Source organism: Cygnus olor, chromosome 1 (assembly GCF_009769625.2).
Source record: "Cygnus olor isolate bCygOlo1 chromosome 1, bCygOlo1.pri.v2, whole genome shotgun sequence".
Taxonomy (NCBI): domain Eukaryota; kingdom Metazoa; phylum Chordata; class Aves; order Anseriformes; family Anatidae; genus Cygnus; species Cygnus olor.
In genome coordinates, this window is record NC_049169.1 from 54885534 (window position 1) to 54909746 (window position 24213).

The 24213-nt window shown below is 59.5% G+C and overlaps 3 protein-coding genes and 1 long non-coding RNA gene across 8 annotated transcripts; 3 read left to right on the forward strand and 1 right to left on the reverse strand.

Moving 5' to 3' along the window:
• Positions 1–106: 106 nt before the first annotated feature.
• Positions 107–6937, forward strand: NPTXR (neuronal pentraxin receptor). Its single transcript, XM_040559391.1, has 5 exons — positions 107–872; positions 4186–4408; positions 4552–4796; positions 5170–5349; positions 5455–6937. The coding sequence occupies exons 1-5, from the start codon at positions 291–293 to the stop codon at positions 5677–5679; spliced, it is 1455 nt and encodes a 484-aa protein (XP_040415325.1). The 5' UTR covers positions 107–290; the 3' UTR covers positions 5680–6937.
• A 3780-nt stretch (positions 6938–10717) lies between these two features.
• Positions 10718–15062, forward strand: DNAL4 (dynein axonemal light chain 4). 4 transcript variants are annotated; one of them, XM_040559407.1, is made up of 4 exons: positions 10718–10800; positions 11598–11810; positions 12599–12682; positions 13919–15062. In XM_040559407.1, the coding sequence occupies exons 2-4, from the start codon at positions 11739–11741 to the stop codon at positions 14081–14083; spliced, it is 321 nt and encodes a 106-aa protein (XP_040415341.1). In that variant the 5' UTR covers positions 10718–10800; positions 11598–11738; the 3' UTR covers positions 14084–15062. The 4 variants fall into 4 exon arrangements, with proteins under 4 accessions (XP_040415341.1, XP_040415352.1, XP_040415363.1 ...); XM_040559418.1 differs by having other exon boundaries at positions 10725–10800; positions 11595–11810; XM_040559429.1 differs by lacking the exon at positions 10718–10800 and adding an exon at positions 11231–11499 and having other exon boundaries at positions 11595–11810.
• A 134-nt stretch (positions 15063–15196) lies between these two features.
• On the forward strand, positions 15197–24206 carry LOC121071220 (extracellular serine/threonine protein kinase FAM20C-like). Of its 2 annotated transcripts, XM_040559362.1 has the most exons (10): positions 15197–19451; positions 20614–20789; positions 20870–20948; positions 21273–21365; positions 21637–21752; positions 21960–22140; positions 22297–22406; positions 22954–23035; positions 23189–23248; positions 23329–24202. In XM_040559362.1, exons 1-10 carry the CDS (start codon positions 18979–18981, stop codon positions 23561–23563), a joined length of 1605 nt encoding a protein of 534 aa, XP_040415296.1. In that variant the 5' UTR covers positions 15197–18978; the 3' UTR covers positions 23564–24202. The 2 variants fall into 2 exon arrangements, with proteins under 2 accessions (XP_040415296.1, XP_040415287.1); XM_040559353.1 differs by having other exon boundaries at positions 21637–22140; positions 23329–24206.
• Positions 19335–20041, reverse strand: LOC121071243. Its single transcript, XR_005820465.1, has 2 exons — positions 19837–20041; positions 19335–19425 (listed from the first exon to the last, which is right to left on the reverse strand). It is a non-coding gene; the product is annotated as an uncharacterized LOC121071243 (long non-coding RNA).
• Positions 24207–24213: the final 7 nt, after the last annotated feature.

Sequence of the window (24213 nt, forward strand, 5' to 3'; positions counted from 1 at the left end):
GGGGCGGGCCGAGGGGGGGGGCACCGGGAGGCTGCGGGCGGCCGGGGGCGGTGCGGGGCGTGCGGCACCGCCCGGCGCATATAAGGGCGGCGCCGCGGGGCCCCGGCGCCGGTGCTGGTGCCGCTGCCGGTACCGTCCGTCCGTCCGTCCCCCCCCCGCCGGCTGCCTCCGGGCTGTCCGTCCCTCCGTCCGTCCGTCCCCTCCCGCTCCGTTTTCTCGCCGTCCTCGGGCTCCGCGCCCCCCACGCCGCTGCCACCCTGAAGTTTCTGGCCGTGCTGCTGGCGGCGGGCATGCTGGCTTTCCTGGGGGCCATCATCTGCATCATCGCCAGCGTCCACCCGGCCGGCACCGCCGCCTCTTCCTCCCCACCCTCCTCCTCCTCCTCCTCCTCCTCCTCCGCCGACAATGACTCGGCCGCCGCCGCCCTGCTCCCCGCCGCCGACAAGGGGCTGGGGGCCCTGCACGGCCCCGCCGAGGCTCTGGCCAGCGCCGGCCCGAGGCTCCCCGGCTCGCCGCCGCCTCTCTTCAGCCGCTTCGTGTGCACGCCGCTGAGCGCCGAGTGCCCCGCGGCCACCGGCCCCGCGGCCACCGGCCCCGAGGAGCTGCTGGCCCTGCGCAGCGCCGCGGCCCAGCTCCGCCGCACGGCGCTGGAGCAGAAGGAGCGGATCCGCATGGACCAGGAGACCATCCGCGAGCTCACCGGCAAGCTCAGCCGCTGCGAGGGGGGCTTGCGGGCACCCCCGGCCCCCGCCGCCGGGCTCCGGGCCGCCCCCAGGCCCGGCACCATGGGGCACCCCCCCGCCGAGCCGCCCGCCGTGAGGGAGCTGGAGGAGGCGGTGCGAGCCCTCCAGGACCGCATCGACCGCATCGAGGTGCGGGGAGGGGGCTCTGGGGGACGGGGGGGCGGGGGGGGGCTGGGGGGAGCCCGCCCCGAGCGTACGCGGAGGTGAGTTGGTGTGGGCCTGCGGTTCTGGGGGAGCAGAGTTAGCAGAGGCTGATTGTTAGGGCGCACGAGAGCCGCTGGAAGGAAGCCGCCTGCTTTACCCGGGGCATTGCTTCCAGGGGCTCCATCCAGCGCGTCGTCCCCTGAGGTGCACCGGGGCCAGTGCCACCTGCGAGTCCTCGACCGCCCGGTCTTCCCATTCGGGTCCCCATCACCCTCCCCACTGCCTGCAGGGGGACTTGGGACCCCCTCGGGGCAGAGCAGACGGTTTCGGGGCTGGTTTTGCCCCTCTGCCCCCTCACCGCAGCAGCAGGCCACAGGCAGGGGAAGGAGGCATCTTTGGGACTTGCTGCCCGTCCTCCTCGGCCCCAGCATCCAGCCCCTCTCCCAGCCCCAGCAGCAAAGCCCACCTCCCCTTAATTCCCCACAAAGCACCGTCCCCAGGGAAGGGTTCGCACGAGCGGGGTCCCGCAGGCCATGGGGGGGCTCTGGCTCACCCACATCCACGCGTGCCCAAGGAGCACGCGATATTTGGGGGACCCAGCCCCGTAGGATGCTGTGCAGCACCTCGAGGACACCCAAAATTCCCACTGGGGTGGACCATGGAAGGGGGAAGGAGGGAGAGGGAATCCTGGCTGAGCTCGGTCTGGGGAGCGGGGTGAAGCAAAACGTCCCGGGAAGGTGATGTCCATGGTTTTGTCAACAAGGTTTAATGCTGGATGCTTTGGGGGGCTGGCAGAAGACCATCGATATAACCTGGGCCCTGTAAGACATACGATTTATTGATACAAAACCTATCAAGTCATTTGATTCTTGGTTTGCCCTGGGGGAAGCGGGGCAGGCTCCGTGCCCCCATGGGCGAGGGGACGGGTGGGCGCATCGGGGAGCCCTCCCTGACTATGCCTCACCAAGGAGCATCGTCCGTCACCTCTCCCTAATGTCTCCCAAACGCCTTTCTCTTTGTTTTTCCTTCGGCACAGCGTGGCTGGCCTTTTTCCTCCCCTTTTCCTTTCCCCCCTCGCTCTCTGCATGCGCTCACATCCGCACGCTGGGACGCATCGCCTCGGCACGCCGAGCCGGGGAGCCAGATGCTCCTTTTACGTGCTTTTAATTACTGCTGCAAATTGAAATGGAGAGGTTTGGGAGGGAGGAGGATGTCTCCTCGGAGGGGCACAGCCTGGCGATCGATGAGCTGGCTGCCGGCAGCGGGCCGACGGGCACAGGCAGGGGCACCCAAGCAATGAGAGCCCTGAGCAAGACTCGGGGGTGATGGAAATGTGCCGTGAGCTTTTCCCCTGCGAGGAAAAGCAGCGACCATCCCGTGGTGGTAGGGGCTGCAAAGGAGCTGTGCCGGTGTGGGATGGGTGCACGGGTGCGGGGAAGGGGACGGAGCTGATGTGGGTGCCGCTGCTCCCCGCACACCCTGCTCGGGGTCCCACGGTGAGCATCGTCCCTCGTCCCTGCCCTCCTCGTCTCAGCAGCTAAGGCGAGCGGGGCGCGAGGGGAAGCCCCGGGGAGCAGATTTGCTGATGCATTAGTAAATTACGGCTCTGATCTCCTTACATAAATGAAAGTGCATTTGCCGAACAATGAGTACAGCCTGAGCAAGTGCGTGCCGGGCCCCGCCGCCCCCCCGCCAGCCGCTGACATTTAACGTGATTAATATTACCTGGCAGCCTTCAATCTCCTCGCCGGCTCCGGTGGCCAAAAAAGCGCCGAGCGAGCCTCCCCCGCACCCGCTGCCCACTCCCCTGCTGCCTGCGCGGCGGCAGATGGGAAGCCGGGCGCCCACCGAACAGCCGGGGAGGAGGCGCTCCCCCCTCTCCCCTCCCTGAAAGCCGCCGGTAAATAACAGCTGCACGGCCGTAATTAATAGTTTCGCGAATAATTCGGGAGAAAAAAGCGCTGGGAGATGGGGGGGGATGCTTTTTAAGGAGAGGCAGCCCAGCCTGGGGGGGCTGTGCCCCAACAGGACAGGAGAGCACGCGAGGAGATGCCACGGAGCGAGAGAAGTGAGAAAGACAGAGCAAGAAAAGTTACAGAGAGGGAGGAAAAAAAAAAAAAGCCAGCGATCATCCCATGTTGAGTAATGTAGGGCAGGCTATCGGGGGCTAGCGGGAGCGACAGAAGCGCCCAGTCTTTTCTTTTTTGGTGCTCGGCAGATGGAGCTGGGCGTGCAGCAGGGAGGCAGGCGTCCAGCCCCCGGCTCGAGCAGTCGCAGCCTGCAGGCGCGGCGGAGGGGAGCACACGCGGGGCCGTGACTAACGTGTACCCACGGCACTGCTCCCGGGCTAACCCCTCTCTCTGTTATGGGGACCGGAGGCAGGGTGCCCTTTGCCAGGTGCTTTTCCCTCCTGGGAGAGGTTTTTCTCTCCGCAAGGGCATCCCGGAGAAAGCCGGCAGTAAGAGCTGGCGTGTGCCCGCTGGTTGGGGCTGGCACATGCTCTCTGCCCAACCTCCCTTTTGGTTTTTGCTTCTCCGCTTTGGTTTTCTTTGCAAAACCTGCGGAGGTCTTGCCCTGGCAGTCCCCGCTGGAGGCTTTTCCCGAGCCCGGAGCTTTGCTGGCGCTTGGCAGCATCTCCTCACTTCCAGCCTCAGCGCGTTCCCTCCTGGTCCGGCTCCACTTGCGCTCACGCCAACACCACCTTCCGCTCTTCCTCTCCCTGCTACTTTCCCCCTGCCGTTCCCATCCGCGGCGGCCGCATCCTGCACGGCCAAGCCTGGCTTTCCTCCAGCCAGGGCAGCTCGGCGCGGCGGGGAGGTGCGAGCGGGGAAGCGGGGCGGGGGTGTCACCGTGTCCCCACGGGACGGGGTCACGGCCGCTGACCCTGTTCCTCCGTGGCACCGCTTACACGCGTCCCGGCGGCTGGGGCTTTGCCAGCAGATGGGCGACGCTGGCTTTACGCCGTCGGGGAGCTACCTGCCTGACCCGGCACGCGTGCACGCGCCCACGCAGGGGCTGAGCCGGGCTAAGAGGATTGCAGCCCTGTGACATGATGCTACGGCACCGGCCGTGCCGAAACAGCGAAGCGAGCGGTGGGATGGCCCGAGCTGCTGTGCGCCCTGGTCTTGCTCTGCCTCCGCAGCAGCCAAAAGTCCTTCAGGGTAACCGAGGCAGCCAGCTCCTTTTTGTAATGATGAGGCTGATGGGGACAAAGCTCTTGGAGAAGCCCCTGGGGCTGTGCATTTAACCTTTTGTGCTGACACCATGTTGAATTTTCTCCCTCTACATCCGAGCGCAGCAGGAGCTGCCGGCCCGCACCAACGGCTCGGTGCCCACCGCCCCGGCGCTCGCCCGCGACGCGCTGCACACCAAGATGGAGCAGCTGGAGGAGCAGCTCCTCTCCAAGATCCTGACCCTGCAGAAGGAGCGGCAGGCCGCCAACACCGACCGCAGCCAGCAGCAGCACGACATCGAGAAGGAGCTCAGCTCCCTGCAGAGCCGGGTGGCGGAGCTGGAGCACGGTGAGTCCTGCCCGACGGGGAACCAGCCAGCGTGGGGTGATGCCAACCCCAAGGTGCGCCTCCAGGGGAGCTCCGGGATGGGTGTCCCCACCCCAAGAGCAGCTCCTGACCCTCCTCTTCTCCTCCCTGTCCTTGGCATGCAGGAGCTCCAGGCTACAGCCCTCCCGACGCCTTCAAGGTGACCATCCCGGTGCAGAACAACTACATGTACGCCCGCATGAAGAAGAGCCTGCCGGAGCTCTACGCCTTCACCATCTGCATGTGGCTGAAGTCCAAGGCCTTGGCGGGGCTCGGCACCCCTTTCTCTTACTCCGTCCCGAGCCAAGCCAACGAGATCGTGCTGCTGGAGTGGGGCACCAACCCCCTGGAGCTGCTCATCAATGACAAGGTCAGCCCAGATGGAGCGGGACGGGAGGGAAGCGCCTTCCCTCGTCCCCTTCCCTCCATCCCTTGTGCTCCCAAGGGTCCCCCGGGCATCACCGGGTCTGGTCCCCGTTCCCTGTGCTTGCACCACCCTGGCCTGGAGAAATGCAGAGCTGGGATCGGCATGGGGGACCATGAGGAGGAAGAGATGGGAGGAAGGGTCGTGGAGGAGGAGGATGGGGAGGACAGCTCTACGGGGTGGGTTTTCAGGGGGAGAAGCAGCAGATCTGGATGTCTGTAGAATTTAGGGTGCTGCCACAGGAGGGATGGGGGCCTGGGGGACACAGGTGTCCTCCGGCAGCCCCGTCGAGTGCCGAGCTCTTGCTTTCCACACAAAGGTCGCCCAGCTGCCGCTGAGCCTGAAGGACAAGGCCTGGCACCACATCTGCGTGGCGTGGACCACCCGGGACGGCAAGTGGTCAGCGTACCAGGACGGCGAGCAGCGGGGCGCCGGCGAGAACCTGGCCTCGTGGCACGCCATCAAGCCCCAGGGCGTCATCATCCTGGGCCAGGAGCAGGTACCCGCCGGCCCGTGGGGCGCGGGCAGGGGTTTCTCAGCACGGGGCCTTGGTTGGTAGGGCCAGGGGGGCTTCTCTGCTCGCTAATGTGACCTCCGTCCCCAGGACACGCTGGGCGGCCGCTTTGACGCCACGCAGGCCTTCGTGGGGGAGCTGGCGCAGTTCGGCGTGTGGGACCACATGCTGGCTCCGGCGGAGATCCTGGCCTTGGCCAACTGCACCTCCCGCCTGCAGGGCAACGTCATCCAGTGGGACGACCAGGCCGTGGAGGTCTTCGGGGGGGCCAGCAAGGGCGCCTTCACCGCCTGTGATGAGGGGAGGAAGGCGTGAGCGGCCCCCCCCAGCGCCGAGGTGCCTGCGGACCACAGGAAAAGCCCCTTTGTCCCCTCCCAGACCAACGGGCCCCGCCACCACCTCCACCACCACAACGGGACGATGCTCCATGCCCCCACGGCAGCGTCCCGGGGGGGCCGGCGTGCAGGGAGGTCCCGTGGCAGCCCCTTGGCACGGCTCACACCCCGCCCTGGCATGCTGTCCCCCCCCACCTTGCCCTATTTCTGTTTTGGCAGGACCGTGCCATATGCTGGCTGTCGTGTCTATGGGGCCTGGGGGAGCTGGGAGCAGGGCACCCCCTTCACCTGTTTATTTTTATCGCCCTGATATTTGGTTTTGCGAGCCTGTTCTCCTACGGGGCCCCAAGCTGTTTGCTGGTAGCCATCAGCATCCTCCCCTCTTCCCCTTCAGCTCTTCTCCGGTCAAGTGTGCCAGGCACCGTAGGCCCCCCATGGGTGAAAGGAGCCCTGTGGGGGGCTATTCATTTATTTATATATTTATTTATTTATTTTTAAGCATTCCCAGTGCTGGGGCCCCAGTGCCCACACAGAAGGCGGGGGAAGAGGGGCAGAGCCTCGTCCCCATGCCCCCCGTCCTATTTGGGGTGCAGGAGAGAATGGAGCAAAAGCAAGGAAAAGGGACACGGGGACAGTATTCCCTGCCACCCCCCTGGCCTTTTGGGCACTGAGCTGCTCACAGGGGGCTGCTGGCCTCGCCTGTGCCTCGGTCCCCTGCTTTGAGCTGGCTGGGGACAGGGACACTGGTGGCACGGGGCTGGGGCAAAGGGAGCCGCTGGCCTTGGGGCCAGAGCGGGGCCAGGAGGGGGTTTTCCCCGTGGGGTGCCTGCGGGTGCGATGTTTCCACGTGTGCGGTCACCGGTGTCTCGATATGTGCGTGTGTGTGTGCGCGTGTGTGTGTGTGCGTTGGGGGGTGGGGGGTATTTCGGGGGGGTTTCATGGTCGCTCGTGTGATGTCCAGCTTCCAGTGCTCCCCCAACCCCAAAAAAGTCCCACTTTGCACCTTCGGCACCAGCTGCCCCCGCCCTGCGGCTGGGGGACAAGGGGGACAGAGGGGACAGCCCGCCGGGGAGGGGGGGACGTGGTGGGGACACAGCGCAGCCCCTGTGCCAAGTGGGAAACACTGTGATCTTCGTGCCCCCCCCACCTTGCTCGCTCGCTTGCGCGTGGCCGTGTCGTGCCGGGACGTTTCTTTTGTAACGCTGGCTGTGGACAATAAACGTGGTGTTTCTGTCGGAGCCTCCTGTGGGGTGCTGTGCGGCGGGAGGGGAGGCGGGCTGCAAACCCGAGCCCTGTGCTGCTTTCGGGTGAAAAAGAAGGAAAAATCCCCCAGGAAAAATCCCCAGGGTACTGGATGTGCACCCGGAGGGAGATGGAAGACCCCTACCAAAACATCACTGGGAAGGTTTGGGTATCGCTGCATGGCAAGGCACCATTTGGGAATCTCTCGTCCACCCCACTGCAGAGCAAGGAGGAGGAACCCAGCCCCGAGCACAGGGAGAGGGAAGCAGCAGGAAACCCCTGCCTCCAGGTCAGCCCATAGTGCCGAGGAGCTCACGCGGTGTAGGAGCCTAATTAAGCGCTGGTAATGAGTTACTGAGCGAGCCACGCGTGAGGCTTGGCTAGGAGAGGGCTGGCAGGCACAGCACTTGGAGCACTCGGGGCTGCAGGACACTTGTCCCCTCTAGCGGGGCCACAACCTCACCGATATTTGGGGAAAACGGAGCAGAGAGGCTCCGGTTTTCCGCTGGGTCCTGCCTTTGCCAGGTGCTGGTGGGGACACCGAGCTGAGCCACGTCCCCACGGCTCCTGCTGGCCACGCTGCAGATATTTAATGCCACAAAGCAGGCTGGGGCTCTCACCTGAAGCTACGTCCCCAGAGGCTTGGGGACACTTCAGCAGTATGGGGGGCACAGGAAGGCTGGCTATAATTTACGCAGGCATTTTAAAGGCTTACGGCAAACTCTTCTGCATAAGGCTCTTAAGGAAACGAAGTCATTATGGAGAGATTAGAAACTGGTTGAGAGACGGGGAATCAAGAGCAGGAATAAATATTTGATTTCCCTCCTGGGAGAGGCGAGCCCCAGCCCTGACGCTCTGCGGCTGCGTGTTCCACATCTGGGTGGAAAAGAAGAGCAGGAAGGTACAATTTTTGGTTATCTGAGCCCTGCAAGAACCAAAAACCTGCTACAGGGCTTAAAAGGCTGGTTGGTTGGAGGAGACAGTAGGAGGTAACAAATCGATGGTGCTGCTGGCTGGAAGGAGTAATTGCAGTGACTTACAGATATTGCTAGCTTCTAAATTAAACATAACCACTCAGGAAAAGACCTGAGCCTCTCTAAGGACAGCCTGTTGAAAAACAATGCTTTGTGCACCGAGACAGGGGAAAACAAAATCGTTCTTGGGAGGGTTAAAGAAGGAGCTGTTCAACAGCTGTGCTGAGAGCGTGCTGTGGCCATGATATGTGCCTTGGGTACTGCTCAGAGTCCGGATACCTCTTCCAAAAGAGACAAAAAAAAATTATAAATAAATAAAAGAGAAATTAAAGATGTAGAAAGAGAAGAGATGCTTTGCTAAACTGTGACGCTCACTGCCGCGGGGTTTCCAGCAGACCAAGAGCTTAGTCAGGCTCAAAACAAGCCTCCCCCCAAAGGACTTTGCTGTGCAGAGAACAAGATCACCAGGGCAAACACGGAGGCTGGAAACCCTCCCACCCAAGGGCCGAACCTATTAATTATGAGGTTTGAGGAGAAAATGCTGAAATTCCTACACTGGGAGTTGGGATACCTCAACTGGGGCTCGTGGGTTGTGTCTCTCCGTGCCATGCCAACCTCCATCCCCCTTGGACCCAGCCAAGCCGGGCTGCACGTGTCCCCAGCAGGTGACAGTACAAAAAGCCCTGCTATCTGCCCTGTCCTAGCGATGGGAGGCTGCCTTAATTGCTTCCCCGGGCTTCTGCATCCTGCCGGGAGCCTGCACCACTCGCTCCCGCGGGCAGGAAGCTCACCAAGGCTTGTGCAGTGCTCCAGCGGGTCACTGCTGTTGTGGTGACTTTATCACTCGGTGGCCATTTCCCAGCTGAGGAGAACGGCAAACACGGCACAACCTGACACCGTTGTGCAACAGCAACACGGTGTTGTTCTAATGTGGTTTGTTACCCAGCCAGAGGTGCGAATTTGAGCCTTGCCAAAGAACTGCCTTCATTTACAGCTGGGCACCAGGCCACTCCGTATGGAAAATACCCCCCCATACACCTGCATCGGCCCAAGACAGCATTGGGTGGCTTTGATCCTGCAAAGGCGCAGCCCACAGAAGCCCTGCTCCCAGTGGCTCAGGCACAAAGCTGCCCACGTTTTCCTAAGCCATCACAGATGGGAAGGGGCCCACCTGATGCTCTCCCTCCATCCCTGCATCACAGCCCTGCTGCACCACCCATCGCAACCACGGGGAACACGGAGCTCCTCACCTCAGCCCCTCTGGAGCTTAGGTTTGGCTGGTTTTGTCAGCTTTAACCTAGGAGCTGCCGCTGAATTATTCTTACGAACAGTGTCTGCGTTTCTCTCGGGAAGCATTCCCTGTGGACCCACATTGATCAAAACCAAAGTGTGTTTAATTGAAGCCAGAATCGCAGGCGCATGCGCTCTCACACACAGCCACCGATGGACACGCACACAAACGGCGGCTCTTGCCGACTTGCTGCTTCGTAGCAAAAGTGGGTGAACTACATAGGGATTAAAGCATTAAAAAAAAAAAAAAAAAGAAAGAAAAACACAGAAAGAATACGATGCTTGAAAGCACTGTATCCCTGGAGAGATTAGAGTAGCTGCCTGGAGATAAAGTAATGATGGAAAGATCTTCTTCCTCGCAGAGATTCTGCCCCTAATTATCTCCTCTGAAAAAAGGAAAAAAAAAAAAAAAAAAAGAGAAAAAGGATGATCTCCCAGCTTTTCTCTCTCTCTTGACAATTTTAGTGCTGTGCCTGCCTTGTTGTGAAAGGCCACTGCCTGTAGAAAAGGGGAAGGAGGTAGAACCGGCACCAACCCCACAAATGGGACTGCAGCGGTAAAAGCGAAGGGAACGGGAGGCAGCATTTGCTTCCTGTCAGTGGCAGCAGTGCAGGCAGACGGGAAGACAAACGATCACTGCAGCATTGTCCTCCCAGCACCGGCCACTGCAACGACAGCCCCAGGCTCTGCTCGGATTTGTGGGGACGTGGGTGAACAGGGCAGCCAGCCGCCCTGCAGCTGTAGGGGCGAGCCTGGAGATCGGGGTGAGGGGAGAGCAGAACGCCCAGCTTCTTCCTCCTCCTCTTTTTTCTGTCTCAGAGAAAATCGATCGCTTCTTTCGGCAGCCAGCGGCGAGGACATTTCAAGCACACGCCAGCCAGAAGTCTTCACGAACACGAACTGTCCCCCATGACCAGAAGGCGCCCTGATGGAAACCCAGGCATCGTGCCTGGCAGCCCAGGAATAGCAGCCTTTTCCCCTGGTGCTATCCAGGAGCTTGATTCTTCTTCACCCATTAATTTCAGACTAATTTGCCTGGATTGATTTCCGACTAATAGCACCGCAGACCCCCAAGGTCTGCTTGCAGGACCCGAGCCCCCCTCACCTCTCCAGACCCCAGGGCCATCTTCTCCTCCCTCCAGCTGCAGCAAGGCAAGGACACAGCCGGCTGCCTCTCCACCCACCCACCACCATTTATTGCTGCTAATTAAAACACAAGGCGCTTGTTTATTTATATAAATAATTTGCTAATTAAAACAAAAGGCGTTTATCGATACAAATATCTTTATTTGGAGATCAGAACCGCTCCCCGCGGTGGCTTTAGGCCAACAAGACGTTGTCCCTCCAGGCTCAGAGCCCAGCCCTCTCAGCCCTGCCCAGCACACGGGGAGGCCTTAATGAGGCCGGCCCTAATGAGGCTGCCCCAATTAACCCCAGCAGGGCCCCCCTCCCCACAGCGCCCCGCGGCCACCCCTCCGCCAATAGGACGAGGCGGCCCGGCTCTCTCAGCCAATGGGAGGCGCGGAGGCGGGACTTCCGGCGCCGGTTGCTAAGACAGCGGGGCACTTCCTTAGCAACCGCTGCGGGCCGCGCAGGTGAGGCCGCGACCGGGGCCGGGCCGCGCTCCCCTCCCGGCCCCATCCCCGCCCCGGGGCCCGCCCGGCCCCCGCCTGGCCCCCGCCTCCCGGGGCTGCGGGGCCCTGTCCCGTTGTCCCCAGGCTCGCCTCGTGGCGGCCGCCTCGCTGCGGGGAGCGGGTGCTGGCCGCCATGGGGTCGCGTGTGGGGGGGGGTGTTTCCCTCATTCTGCACGGGAGGGCGGTGGTGAAGGGCTCCGAGTGCGGGCCGTGCGGTGCTGCGCCCAGGTAGAGGCCGGCTGGTGAGCGGGCACACAGCAGCGGCCCAGCGTTTTCCAATATCCAAGCCCCCAGCTCGGCAAACGTTCGTGAATCGCATGAGTTAACTACCCCAAAACAGATTGGGGTATTTCTATATGCTTGTATACACTAATCCTCTTCCGAAATTTCACTTACGCTTTGCTCGTGGTGCACTGTTTCAAGCCCTTGCAGGCAATAGTGTCCTCTTGGCATTAAATGACGGCCACGAGGGTTGACGTACTCATCGCTTGTTGGGAGCAGTGCCCCGGCTTTGCTCGTCCCTCAAGCTCCGTTGGTGCTTCTGGGAAGTGCTGTGCTGTTGAAGGCTCGTTTATGGAAAGTGTTACGTTTTAAACGATTGTTTGCGTTAATGCGCTGCGAGAACTAAGTGCACAGCGTGTGAAAAGGTGCTGAAATACAGTAAGTAACTGTGAAGGCAGGAACAGCGTTCTCGTAATGGTTTCATTAGCTTTCCGTTTTAATTCAAAGCTGTCTTCCTGTCTTTTGTTTTTAAGCAGTGTCCTCCGGGCTGAGTTTTTCCCTGCTGCTGGTCCATTTTTGTCCTCAGAGCTGCGTTCCTCCGAGTCGCCTGCACTGCAGCACCTTGCTGAGCTCCAGCCCAGCCCTCTGTCCCTTCCTGCAGTCCGTGGGGAAGGACCATGGCCGACACTGGGGAGGGGAAGAAGGAGGAAGCTGATTATAAAAGACTTCACAGCTTCCCGCTGATTAGGGTAAGAAGAAGGGTGGATTGCGTGTCCACCGGTGTTGCAGGTGTGAAATTCTGCCTTCATTCTCACCAACCTTCCAGAGCAGAATTTCTCCCACTGACAAGCTGCTGGGAGTGCACGCTAACAGTCCTGGGTCGGGATCTCAGTCATCGCCGCTGCTTCCTGCCTGCCCTTGACCTCTGTTGAGGAAATTTGTTAGCACCCTTGTTCCCCTGTCAGCCGGGGGCAAAGTGATCCATCTATTGGGCTGAACGTGCGGCCTTTGGAGTCCCCTCCCGTGTTCAGGATACTAAGTACAGCTTTTTTTCTAATGGAGCTGGAGTAAAGGATCTTGCTAGCCAGCCAGATAGCAGAAAAGGAGGCAAAGGCTATGTCATTTAGACTTTGTTATGCTTACAGCAATCATTAAGGACAACGGTAGGAGCAGTACTAACGTTCTTGCCCTTCATCTTGTAACAAGAAAACTGTCAAACGTATTTAGCTCCTCCTTTAAGCTGTGCTTGCTTAATGCTAGCCTTAATGTAGGTAGAGAACGATTCTGCGTGGACAAGTTGTAAATAAGCCATCTTCACACCTATCATTCTCTGAAATGGTGGAAGTGACAAGCTTCTGTTGCTGGTGGTGCTCCCCTGCTTGAAGCAAACATCAAACATCACAAGGAGCAGCTGCCTCTTGCCCCTGCCCAGCAGCCTCAGCCCCAGCGACAGCATGGGCAGCATAGAGGCCGCTTACTGCTGTCTTGTGTCTAGCTTTTATTGTTCTGCTTAATTTGGCTTGCTTGCTCTTTGCAGCACACGGACATGCCGGAGGAGATGCGCGTAGAGGCCATGGAGCTGTGCGTCACGGCGTGTGAGAAGTACGCCACCAACAACGAGGTACTGGCCAAATCCCAGTCAGGACGGCCTTCCGTTGCTGCAGCTCGGGGAATCTGCAGGATTGGGGCTGGGGCTGTAGGGCAGAGTGGAGTCAGACACTGGCAGCCTGTCAGTTCAGGAACATTACTCTGTTCCTCTGCCGAGCAAGGGCAGAAAGAGGCAGCTTGGCTAGATCTCAGATCTGGTTGCCTTTGTCAGCAGGACCTGTAATAGCATTCTGCTTTCGTGCAGGAAGCAGAGATGAGTCACGTAGTGATGCTGTCTCACAAACCTTACCTTCCTCCCGATCCTGCCTTGCCTATGACGTGCTTCCACTCTGTTCCTAAGATGCTCTCTGTCCCGAGGGCTTGTTTCAGAACTGTGTGGGGAGGGCCCTTCCCAAAATGCAGGTTCGTTCTTCAGTGTCGAGCAAAACCCTCCCCACCAGAGCGGGCAGGAAGCTCTTACTTCGGGGGTGAGCAGATGCAGGCCTTTGAACCTTTAGGTACAGTCTGCTTAGACTTCCCTCTCAGCTTTCATCCTCTGGAATGAAATTACTGAGAGCATGTAAATGGGGAGTGCCTTTAGCTTTGAGAACTAAAGACCATAACTTATGCATCCATCTTTCAAAAGATGAACGAAAGCACACCTTGCTCCCCGGGCAGGGCACAGACTGCTTGTTGCCGAAGGGATTTTGTGCTGGAGCAAGGCAAAGCTACAGAGCAGGAGATCCCTTCTGTCCCCTCCTGCCCGAGACACTGCACATCACTGCAAAATCTTCCTCTCTCCTTTTCGAGACCAAGCAGGGTGTGATCTCAGAGAAGCAAGCCTTTTGAAAGTCAGCCTAGTTTCAGTGTTTTGGTAATTAGCTTGAAGACGGGGGGGGAAAAAAAAAAGGACTCCTGTAAAAATAGCCGCAGCTTAGTGACCTGAATCTCCTCTCGCGCTCGCTGCACCCAGTGTAACTCCACCACCGTCTCAAAAAGAACTCTTGCTTCAGACTGTGTGAGCAGGAGCCGAAGTGGCTGCTCGATGCAGTTCCTTAATTTCTCCAAGCTGCTGTGTTGGAGGCTGCTGAAAGCACAGTAACCTGCTTTCCGCCTCGGCGTAGCCCTGGGGTGCTTCCAGTGCCCTCAGCGCAGCCGCTCTACCTGCTGCCTGTGGCTTGAGAACCCTGGTAAAGGGAAGGGAAGCGCAGGGGGTTGTCTGCACAGAAACTCACTGCTTGCTCTGCCTCACCTCCTTGATATTTGTCAGAGTGCTGCCAAGATGATCAAAGAGATGATGGACAAGAAGTTTGGCTCCTCCTGGCACGTGGTGATCGGGGAAGGCTTTGGCTTTGAGATCACGCACGAGGTGAAGAATCTGCTGTACATGTTCTTCGGTGGCAGCCTGGCTGTGTGTGTCTGGAAGTGCTCCTGACGTCTGGCCAGCTCCCAGACCCGCTGCGTACAAGAGATTTCTTCCTCCTCTTCGCAGGTTTTGTACGACCTGGAGGCGGGGCTTTATTTTTAATAGCTAAAACGTCGAGGTTTTTTTTTTTTTTGTACCGATGTAACAGTTCCATGGGATACGTATAGGTGGTGCATATGGGTCTAAACTTGCCTCTCCTTCCTCGCTCGTGGGATTTCTCATCTGCCTGTGGCTCTTTCGCTGGCCCTTGAGCCCAAGAGGCAGTGGATAGGTAATCTCACGACACACTGCGAAGCCGCGCAGCAGCGTTGGGAGGGGGGAAGCAAAAGAGAAAAGGTGCTATCGAGCCCTACATTTTCTCCTCCCACTTGTTCCGCATTGTCTCCTCTCTTCCCTGCCTTCCCCACTCCGTATGGTGTGGCTCTCTCCGAACACCGGTGTAACAACGCCTTCTTCCTCCTCCCTTGCAAGGTGACTGCACAGACGGGGCTGTGTCAAGGGTGTGCCTTTGGGTTGTCCGTGGAGGTGCTAGCTGTGGGGAAGCGGGCTCGTTTCACCCTCCCCAGCTCGATTTGGGAGGACAGCTGAGCTGCCTGGGCGTAGGAGGCTGCTCTGCAAGCTGCCCCCTCCTTTCTCACCCCCCGCACGCTCAGACAGCGTTAAAACACAGGCGGCTGACGATGCCTGGGGAGTGGGTGAGAACTCTCCGTACAGCTTGAATGGCTCCCTGTCAGTTCTTGGGGGTGTTGCAAGCGCTGTGTACTTGCAGCATCTTGTTTGGAGGCTGGCAGGGGAAGGAGGCTCCATGTGAGATATCACTTGGTCATCAGAAACCTAACGTCTTTTTGGACTTGCATTTTTAGCCCGTTTCATCTTTTAAAGCTGTCAGTGTTGGAGGATGAACGTAATTGGATGTTACGTATGTGGCTTGTTTATATGAATCTGTGGAACTGTGGTTTTTTTTACAATAAAAATATACTAAATTGTCCTTTCCTGTGTTTGCTCTGAAGTGAAAATTCTGACGTGGAAGACAAAATAGCTCAGGAGACACGGAAGTAAGCAAGCAGCGGTGTAGCTGAGGCAAAGGCCGGCGCCAGGTCTCTCACCCTGGTGACTCCTAGGTACCAGAGAAGCACTCTCACCCCCCCCATTGAATTCCGTGCAAGCCACGGTGCTGAGGAAGGTTGCCAGGTCTGCGGTGCTGCTGACCCAAGTCCTCTGAGTAGCAGCAAGAGGAACGTACCCGTGTCCTCTGCCCAGCCAGGGTGCCTCTACTCTGACCTTTGGGGTCTGGCTTTTGTGGCTGCTTTGGGCTCTTGGACATTCCTCCAAGGCCAACAGCGGTACCGGTGACTGCTCATGTTTTATGAGAGGCTGTAGCCCAGTCCCTACTTGAATTCTGAAAGACCTTTCTGCATGAGTGCCTGCAGTGGGTCAAACTGGTGGAGGATTTTGCAATTCCCTTAGTTCCTTCCCTCAAACTCATTTTTATCATCGGTGCGATGATGAAGATGTCCGTCTGCCATCTCAGCATGTCAGGCGCTCTGTGATAAGGCAGGAATTGAAGTGATATGAAGACCACTAGAAATGACTTCAAATTTACACCATCAGTGCTGGCCGGGCCCCACATCCTCGCACGTGATTCTTTGCTGATCAAGTGGAAAAGTGGAAGGGACGTGCAAGGTAGGCAGAGCAGGTGACTGGCACCATGATATCTGCTCGGTACAGCAGAGCACGGTGCCAGGATTGTCGAGCAGTCTGGAAGACTCCAAATCCTCTGAGCTTCCTCTTGGTGTGGTTACTCTGTCTGTCTCGCTCCAGCTGGCTGCATTTAAATGAAAATAGCACTGTTGACTGGCACTTTCTGCAGCTGGCAGGTGGAAAAGCTGGTTTTCTGTTCCAAGGCTTTCCACCTCCCCTGCCTTTTCTATCTGTAGATCCAGAGGGAAAGGTAAAGCCGGGTCTTTGGAACGCCCTTTGCTGGAGCGCGATGATACCCTCGGCCGTATGTAGTCTCTTCAATCGTGCTTCTTTCGTGCTAATGAATAATTAACTGCTGTGTGCTTGTGCACGGACAGGCTGGTCATGGGCATCTCCGCAGGGTCGTGCTGACCTGCAGGGATTGAGGGAGCCGCTTACCTCAGCGTGCAATCGTTTGGCCTCGCCGCCTCCCGTTATCTGGGTGGCCCCCGGCTGACCACAGCTAATGTCTCCGTGACCTGCACCTGCAACGAGTGAACGTTGACCAGTCCCCGGCCTCCTCGAAGCACGAGCACGCGAACAAATGGAGGTGAGCTAGGTGTGAACTCGCAGCGAGGCAGCTCCTGCGCTGCAGCTCCCCCGAGGTAAGCGTGAGGTGGCTCGCAGGAGGCCGGCAGGTTATTTTTGTTTCCGAGGGTAAGAGCTTGCCTATGGAAAGTGACCACAAAGAAGCCAACCCCCTTTAGCTGGTCTGAATGCCTGTTGTATGCAAAAGCATAAAATTCAGCTGTGTGTGTCCAGGCTCCAAGCAAATATTCAGTAGGATCAGTTTTCCTGCCCGTTGCAGGTTGAATCCTGCTGTGCTGGCTCCTGTGCCTTATAAAAAAGAGAGTTTCACCCTCCTTTTGCTGCAGAACTGACACTTTTTGGCATGCCCGTAATTCACAGGGGAGTAAAGTTCATGGATCGGAGGCAGCCCCTTGTTGTTCCATGTTTTCCCTCTGCCGCTGATGCTTGGGAGCCTGCAGGGCCTATATGCTTTCGATTATAAAACTGCAATCTCTCACTGGAGGTTTTTACCTTAAAAAAAACTTCAACGGAAAGCCGGGGAGGTTGGGACCAGGTATCTCGGTATTGTATTCTCCTCTCCCTACCGTTTCTTGCCGCCATTCAAAAGCCTCAAGGCTGAGTCAGATGGAAAATGGATGAAAAACTCGGGGTGATGCATCAGCGCCAGCCAGAACGACCCTTTCTATCCGGCCGTCCCGGAAAGCCGCAGTGTGGCTGTGCTTCGTGACTTCATCCCTCCCCGCCGAGGGGAGACGGGCAACGTCGCTGTCGGCTTGCGGGGAGTCTGCGCTCTGAGCCAGCAAAGGAGATGTCCTTGGGTGTGCGGCTCCTCCTCCATCCCGCAGGTGACTCGAGCCCGCTGCGAAGGGGTAAAGGAGCTGGAAAAAAAAATGGAGGGAAGAGGTGCAAATTCAATCGCTTCTCCGCGACGATGTCATGGCAACACGGTACGCTGCCGGGCTGCCAGGCAGTCAGGGCAGGCTTTGAAGCTCCCCAGCTCTTCCCCGTTGCTGCAGGCTCGCGTTTGACTCTCTGAAAAATCTTTTGGTTAATATTTAATGCCGGCATTGAAGTGCTAAGGGTGGCGAGCGCCCCACCTATTCCCCCTTCCTCTGCTTTCCGATTTGGGGCTAAATTAGGGCTGGGGAGGAGGGGGGGATTTGTGGACTCCCCTAGCATGGGGATGGACTCCTGGTCAAAAGGACGCCCCCAACCGATAGTGGGGAGAGAAGGCCGGGGGCTCTCCGGGCTGGCTCTAGGACAGAGGAGGGACGTTTTTGTCCCCCTGCCATCCTACAAGCCCAGTTTGGAGCTGCTGCTGGGGCACTGGAAGGACTGGGGGGGGGTCTCCCTCTCCCTTTGCTCTCCCAGGGTTGGCTCTGGGATAAAAGAACCCATGGCCCTGCTCCCAGAGCCGAGCCCAGCTTCTTTGCTGCGAGCGGTTAGCACATGTTTTTGCTTTCTTTTTTTCTTGTGGTAAGCAATGACCTAACGATCCTGTGTTCCAGCCACAGCCCCTCCTCGGCGCCTTCTTTCCAAAACGCGCATCCAGACCGGATCCAGAAAGCTTCCTGGTGCAAGACGCCACGTTCCCTTCCCTGAGCGAGCCATCTGCTCCCCTCCGCCCGGCTCCTTCTGCGCGCCTCGGAGCTCGCCAGCCCCGCGGGGAGCAGCTCTCCTCCCCTGCGCGCCCCGGCTCCCCTCGGCCATGCTGTTATCGCGTGGCAGCGAGGGGAAGGAAACGCGGGGCTGGCTGAATCTGGGGCAGCTGACGGTGTCAGCCGGAGGCGGTTTCCAAGCAACTGTCGCACCGCGGGACGCAGCGAGCCAGGGACGCCGCGTTCCCAATGCCTGCGTGGGCCGGACGGGGCCAGTGCGGAGAGGGCAGCGCGAGCGAGAGGGTAGCGCAGGGCTGTGGCACAGGAGGGGGGCTCCAGCCCGGCTCCCTGCCTGCTCCAGAGGCACTCAGCGCAGCCCTGCCCTTGTACCTCTCCTGCCAAGCCCTTCCTTACACCGCCACCCCAATTTTTCAGCGATGCTGCTAGTCAAATCCTATTTATTTTGCCCAGCTGGAGTGGTTTTTTGAAAGGCGGTTGCAAATAAACATCCTTGGATAGATGGGGAGGGGGTAAAGTTGCCCAGCCTGAGCAGTGGGAGCGAAACTGATCTACGTGCGTGGGCATAAATATAGTAGGAACCTAGCAGATGGGATGGAGATGGGTCAGAGGTGTGTGAAAAAGGGGCAAAAACAAGGTTAGCTGGGCAGGTAGAAGCCCAGAGGGGTGGGATGGTGCAGGCGACCTGTTTTTTTTCCCGTGTGTGATTTATCTGTGGTCATCTCTGTCCCCGAGCCACCTGCAGCTATCGATTTGGAACTTGCCCCGTTCACGCTAACCTTGGCACTGGCAGCTCGTCCCTTATCAGCGCCGATAAACCCCGCTGCAGCCTCCTAGCCCTCAGCCTGTCCCGCCGGCGGTGTCACCCCACCGGGGTTTTCCCGTGACTCCGGCTGCTTTTTGTTGCGATGCTCTAGACCCAGGACTCTAGATCTCTAATTTCTGCTCGGAGGCGAGACGGGGCCGTGGATGCTCTGACTCCCTGCTCACCCCGCGTGGGTGCCCAGGCGCGGCAGGATGCGGCGCCGGCTGCAGACGCTCGTCCAAAGGAAATTTAAAATTGTCCTCCTCCTCCTCCTGCTCTTGGCCCTCCTGCTGCACCTGGCGATGGATTTAGCTCTCCCCACGGCTCGCAGGCACTGGAGCTGTGATGGGAAAGCACCAAAAGCCTCGGGCGCCATGTCGGGCAGCCCCTTGCTGGCCGGCCCCAAAAAGCTGAGCCTGCGGATCCTCCAGGACTTCAGTGGCAGCAACGGCTCCTTGGAGAAAAGCTCCCACCCGCAGGGAGCAGGGCCACGAGCAAAGGATCCAGAGATCCAGCACCAGCACGGAGACGCGAATCAGGCACGGACCAAGGGATCCAAGCTGGCCGCGCTGTTTGAGCATCCCCTTTATAACATCCCGATGCCGGCGGTGACAGACAAAGACAAGCTGTTCGTCGTCAACCCCATGGAGAAGTTCAGCCTGCAAAGCAGCGGGAGCGACGAATGGTGAGGAGCGGGCTGGGTTTTTGGGGGGATACCTGGCAGTGTTTGAGGGGACAAAAGGTGGGGACCAAACAGGTCATTTCCTTGGCAAATCAGCATCCCACCCCGGACAGCCCCAGTGCTGAGTGAGCTGCTCCTGTGCCTCAGCTCCTGTCTCAGCCCCGGGTTTCCAGGCTGCTACCCTGGGGAGCCGCAGGGAGCCTGCCTGCCCGTGTAGCACATGGCAAAGTCAAAGGAGAAGCCTGAATTATTCATAGTGTTATGTATAGTATCTTCTGGGTCATCTCCTCATCTCCTTGCCTTCCCCAGCGCAAAGACTTTGGCCTGTCTCTGTACCCGAGGAACTCCCCACTCCAGATTTCTAACTGGTTTTATCCCCCTCTCTTACCTGTCTGATTCTGGAAATGCAAAACCCCAAATGTAGGTTAGCTTTCGTCACGAGACCACGTCTGTCCTGCGTTTCACAGGGCGCTCGCTGACCTCCTTAGGCTCCGCCGTACGGTGATCTCACTGCTGCTGGGTGCCTATTTTTGGCCCTGCGCCACTAACCCCTAATTAGGTGGGAAGATATTAAAAGAGTTACCGTCAGCAATACGTAGCAGCTTCCTTACGGAAAGCACACCTTCCAAACGCGGTGGCTGCTGAAAATGAGAGAGAATAGGGGCTGGTTTGAGCGCTGTTGTCCACAAACAGGCGTTTGCTCCATCTCTGAGGACCACCTCGTCCACCACTAATGGTGGGAGATGGGTTTGGCTCGTCTGGGCCGCAGCCTGCATTTTCCCAGAGAGACGTGGATTTGGGGTCACGTCCTGGGCTGTCTCTTTGCAGCAGGGCACTGGCACGGGGGGCGGACACCCCATTAGCTCCTGGGAGCTTAACCCCTCAGGGAAATGCAACAAGACCAGCTGGAAATTAAGGCACGGCTGGGAGGAGCGGGATGAGCCCGGGGCCTTTCCATGGGGAGTTCAAGGGAAGCCACAGAGCCACCTCCAGCCGTGCTGGCAGGTCTCCCCGGCCACCAACCCCTGGTGGGACCTGCGCGGGGGCTTTCACCACCACCCAGGGCTTGTGCTGGGTCTCCCCAGGGAAGGTGCTGGGGCTGCATGCCCCGTCCCAACTAAACGCTGTCGTTGTTGTTGGGGTGGTGGTGGCTGTCGGGCTGCAGGGTCAGCAGCAGTAAAGCCGAGACGATCCTCCCGACAGGGAAGACGGCCTACGACACCTACCCCGCCTGGCTCAAATTCCACGTCGGCATCAACCGCTACGAGCTGTACCCCCGCCGGGACCCCCTGATGCCCACCCTCCTCCACGACCTGGCCACCATGAGGATCGTCAGCTCGGGTACCCTACCCCTGCCCGCAACCCCTGTCCCTCCACCCCATGCCCACCGTCCCCCCTCACCCTCATGTGCCCCCTTCCAGTGCAGAAGTCCGGTGGGACCCAGCTGAAGCTCATCATGACCTTCCCGAATTACGGGCAGGCCCTCTTCAAGCCCATGAAGTGAGTAGAACCTTGCTTCAGGCACCAAAACCGGGTGGCCCCCTTCTCCTCGCCTTCCCCGGCGCGGCCGGCAGCAGGCTGGGTGCAGCTCGTGATGGGGTAGTGACCTCCAGTGGTGGGAAGGAGAAGAAGAAGGTCCATGAGGACCATTTTCCAGCCTGTGTGCCGGTGGGATTTGGGGCCACAGCACCCAGCGGGGCACACCTGGAAGAAGAAGCTGTTCCTAGCTGCGTCTGCAGTGGCACTGGGGACACAGTGCAATGGGGCCAAGTAGGAGGTGACCCCATCCTTGGCCATCATCCCCATTCTACCCGCTCCTCGCAGGCAGAGCCGGGATCAGGAGACCCCCGTTGACTTCTTCTACTTCTCAGACTTTGAGCGGCACAACGCGGAGATCGCAGCCTTTCACCTGGACAGGTGGGTCTTCGTGCTGCTCCGTGCCCAAAAAGTGGTGGCTGCCTGGGGCTTGGGGTGGGAAACCTGGCCAAAAGGTTCCTTTGGGGGTCTGCAGCCTCCAAGCACACTTGGCATCCAACTGTGGATGCAGCTGAGGAATGGCTCCTTGAGCCACCTCTTCACCCCATATTGTGTGTGGTGAAGGATGCCTGCACCTTGTGGTGCTTTTAGTAACTTGGCGTGAGAAAATAGGCTCAGTCGACAAGAAATTGTGCCGAGTTCTGCGTTTTAGGATCCTGGATTTCCGGCGAATCCCTCCGGTTTCTGGCCGCTTGGTGAACATAACGAAGGAGATCCGGGACATCACAACCGACAAGAAACTGGCCAAGACTTTCTTCATCTCCCCGGGTGAGCTCTCGCCTCTGCCCATCCTCTCTCCCATGGCTGCCTGCTCCTGTTCTGGAGACTACCCATTTGGGGACTGCTCCAGCTGCCACCACGTCCCCTGCCATGGGGCTGTCCTCAAGGAGCAGGGTCACCTCACCACTGCTTTGTGCACGTCTGGTCCGTGTCCGGTCCGCTCTCCATCACCCTTTGCTTTGTCCCCCACGCCAGCGGGCAACGTCTGCTTCTACGGGGAGTGCTCCTACTACTGCTCCACCGAGCACGCGCTGTGCGGCAAGCCCGACCAGCTGGAGGGCTCCATGGCTGCCCTGCTGCCTGACAAAGCCCTGGCCAAGCGCCGCTCCTGGCGCAGCCCCTGGCGCCGCTCCTACCACAAGAGCAAGAAGGCTGAGTGAGCCGGGATGGGGACACGGGGGGCGAGGGGACACGCATGGGTGGAGGATGCATGGGGGATCAGTGGGGCGTGGGGGGCTGTGGGATGGGAGGGGGCTGTCCGGGTTGCCCTGCGGTCGCTGTCACGGTCCCGTCACCCGTCCTCTGCCCGCAGGTGGGAGCTGAACCCCAACTACTGCGCCCAGGTGCGCCAGACGCCGCCCTATGACAGGGGCCATCGCCTGCTCGACCTCATCGACATGACAGTGCTCGACTTCCTCATGGGTGAGCCGTGTGCCACACGGATTTCTCCCCGCACCCTTTCTCCTCCCCTTGAAGCGGCTGAGCTGTGAGCTGTAGGGTGGTCACTGCCACATCAGGGAAACAGCGGACATGTGCGGTGGCCTCATTTGTCCTCTCCTTGGTGGGTGGTGGTTGCTGGACCGTGTCAATCAGACGTGTGGGGAGACAGGTCACAAACCTCCCCGCGGAGGCACGAGGGAAAAACCCACCGTCACGGCCTGCTTATTTCCATCTGTGTGGGCATTGCCCCATGCAAGCTGCATCCTCTCAGTTTTCCCCTCAATTTTCCAGTAGCTGATGGGAAGGCAATGGTCAGACTGGGGAGTGGGCTTAGCACAACGAGGGCGCTCTGCCTCCCTGTTCCCATATCCCAGATTTGGGACCAGAGAACCAGAGGCACGTTGTGTATGTGGGTGAGGCTGCTCGGCCCATCCTGGCATCTAGCCTTTCCCTGTTCCCGTCCCTGAGGACACCGCCTGAATCCCTGCTGCTGTCACCCTCTCCTTACCCCTTCCCCTCCCTGCTCCAGGCAACATGGACCGGCACCACTACGAGACCTTCGAGAAATTCGGGAACGACACCTTCCTGCTTCACCTGGACAACGGCCGCGGGTAAAGACGGAGACGGGGCCCAGCCACCCCAAAGGGGACACAGCTGGGGTGGAAAGATGCTGGGGGGTCTCCGTGGCCGTGGCCCAAAATGTCAGCCACTATTGGGGTGACGCTGTGCGTGCCCCGATGCCATCCCATGGGTTTCTCCCCCAGCTTCGGCACGCACTCGCACGACGAGATGTCCATCCTGGCCCCGCTCCAGCAGTGCTGCAGGTAAGGCGCCCACACCGCATTTCCTTCGGGGGAAACCCCCCCCTTCCCGACACCGAGCCCTCTTTCCTCCGCTTCGGCAGCATCAAGAAGTCGACCTACCTGCGGCTGCAGCTGCTGGCCACCGACCCCTACCGCCTGAGCGAGCTGCTGCGGGAGGCGCTGGCCGACGACCCCCTGGCACCTATCCTGGCCGAGCCCCACCTGCGGGCGCTGGACCGGCGCCTGGGCAAGGTGCTGGCGGCCGTGGGACGCTGCCTGGCCCGGGCGGCTCGGCCCGGGGAGGTGGTGGTGGACGACGTGGGGCCGTGGGTGTGATATGGGGTCGGATGGACGGGGTTTGTCACACTGCAGGCACAGGGTGTGTGGCGTCGGGTTTTGGCAGCCCCGTACCCCACGGTGTGGGTGGGGCATTTGGGGTGATGTGGTGGGCCAGCGGGCTGCGGGGATTGTCGGGACGGGTGGATTATTTAAATAAAAAGGTTGGCCTAGTGAAGAAAACATATTCGGGATCCTGGCCACCGGGGCTGTTTTTCCAGTTCTGGACTACCTCTGCGTGCCGGGACGTGTCGTACGGGCCCTCCAAACCCTTTTAGGAAGAGCAGGGATTTTTCCAGCCTTTCCCCAGCCTGCGGCAAGCTCCTCCAGAGCTCGGTGTTTGACTGGGGCCGTCCGTGAGCTCTGTGGCACGGCGCTGGCCTCCCCCGGCAGGGTCCCTGCGTGCTGGCGTGGGGAAACTGAGGCACGAGCTCACCACTGCTCCCCATGTCCCAGCCATCCCTGAGCTGCCCGCATGCTCCCGCTTGCCTCAACTTACCCAACTCGCGCCGCTCTGCCCCCGGATTTCCCACACCCACCCAAAAATCCCCGTGGCGGCCCCAGCGTCGCCCGCAGAGGTGGCTCCGGCGGGGGACAGCTTCACCCCGGGGCCCGGCACCGTATTTAGCGCCCGGCACCCAGCTTATCCC

Excerpts from the sequence above, each read along its gene's own strand:
- DNAL4 (XM_040559407.1), top strand. The coding sequence starts at position 11,739 with ATGGCCGACACTGGGGAGGGGAAGAAGGAGGAAGCTGATTATAAAAGA. Across the intron at positions 11,811-12,598 it reads ACAGCTTCCCGCTGATTAGG|CACACGGACATGCCGGAGGA; the intron begins GTAAGAAGAAGG and ends TGCTCTTTGCAG. Across the intron at positions 12,683-13,918 it reads AGTACGCCACCAACAACGAG|AGTGCTGCCAAGATGATCAA; the intron begins GTACTGGCCAAA and ends GATATTTGTCAG.
- NPTXR (XM_040559391.1), top strand. The coding sequence starts at position 291 with ATGCTGGCTTTCCTGGGGGCCATCATCTGCATCATCGCCAGCGTCCAC. Across the intron at positions 873-4,185 it reads ACCGCATCGACCGCATCGAG|CAGGAGCTGCCGGCCCGCAC; the intron begins GTGCGGGGAGGG and ends ATCCGAGCGCAG. Across the intron at positions 4,797-5,169 it reads AGCTGCTCATCAATGACAAG|GTCGCCCAGCTGCCGCTGAG; the intron begins GTCAGCCCAGAT and ends TTCCACACAAAG.
- LOC121071220 (XM_040559353.1), top strand. The coding sequence starts at position 18,979 with ATGCGGCGCCGGCTGCAGACGCTCGTCCAAAGGAAATTTAAAATTGTC. Across the intron at positions 22,407-22,953 it reads AGTGCTCGACTTCCTCATGG|GCAACATGGACCGGCACCAC; the intron begins GTGAGCCGTGTG and ends TCCCTGCTCCAG. Across the intron at positions 23,036-23,188 it reads CACCTGGACAACGGCCGCGG|CTTCGGCACGCACTCGCACG; the intron begins GTAAAGACGGAG and ends TTTCTCCCCCAG.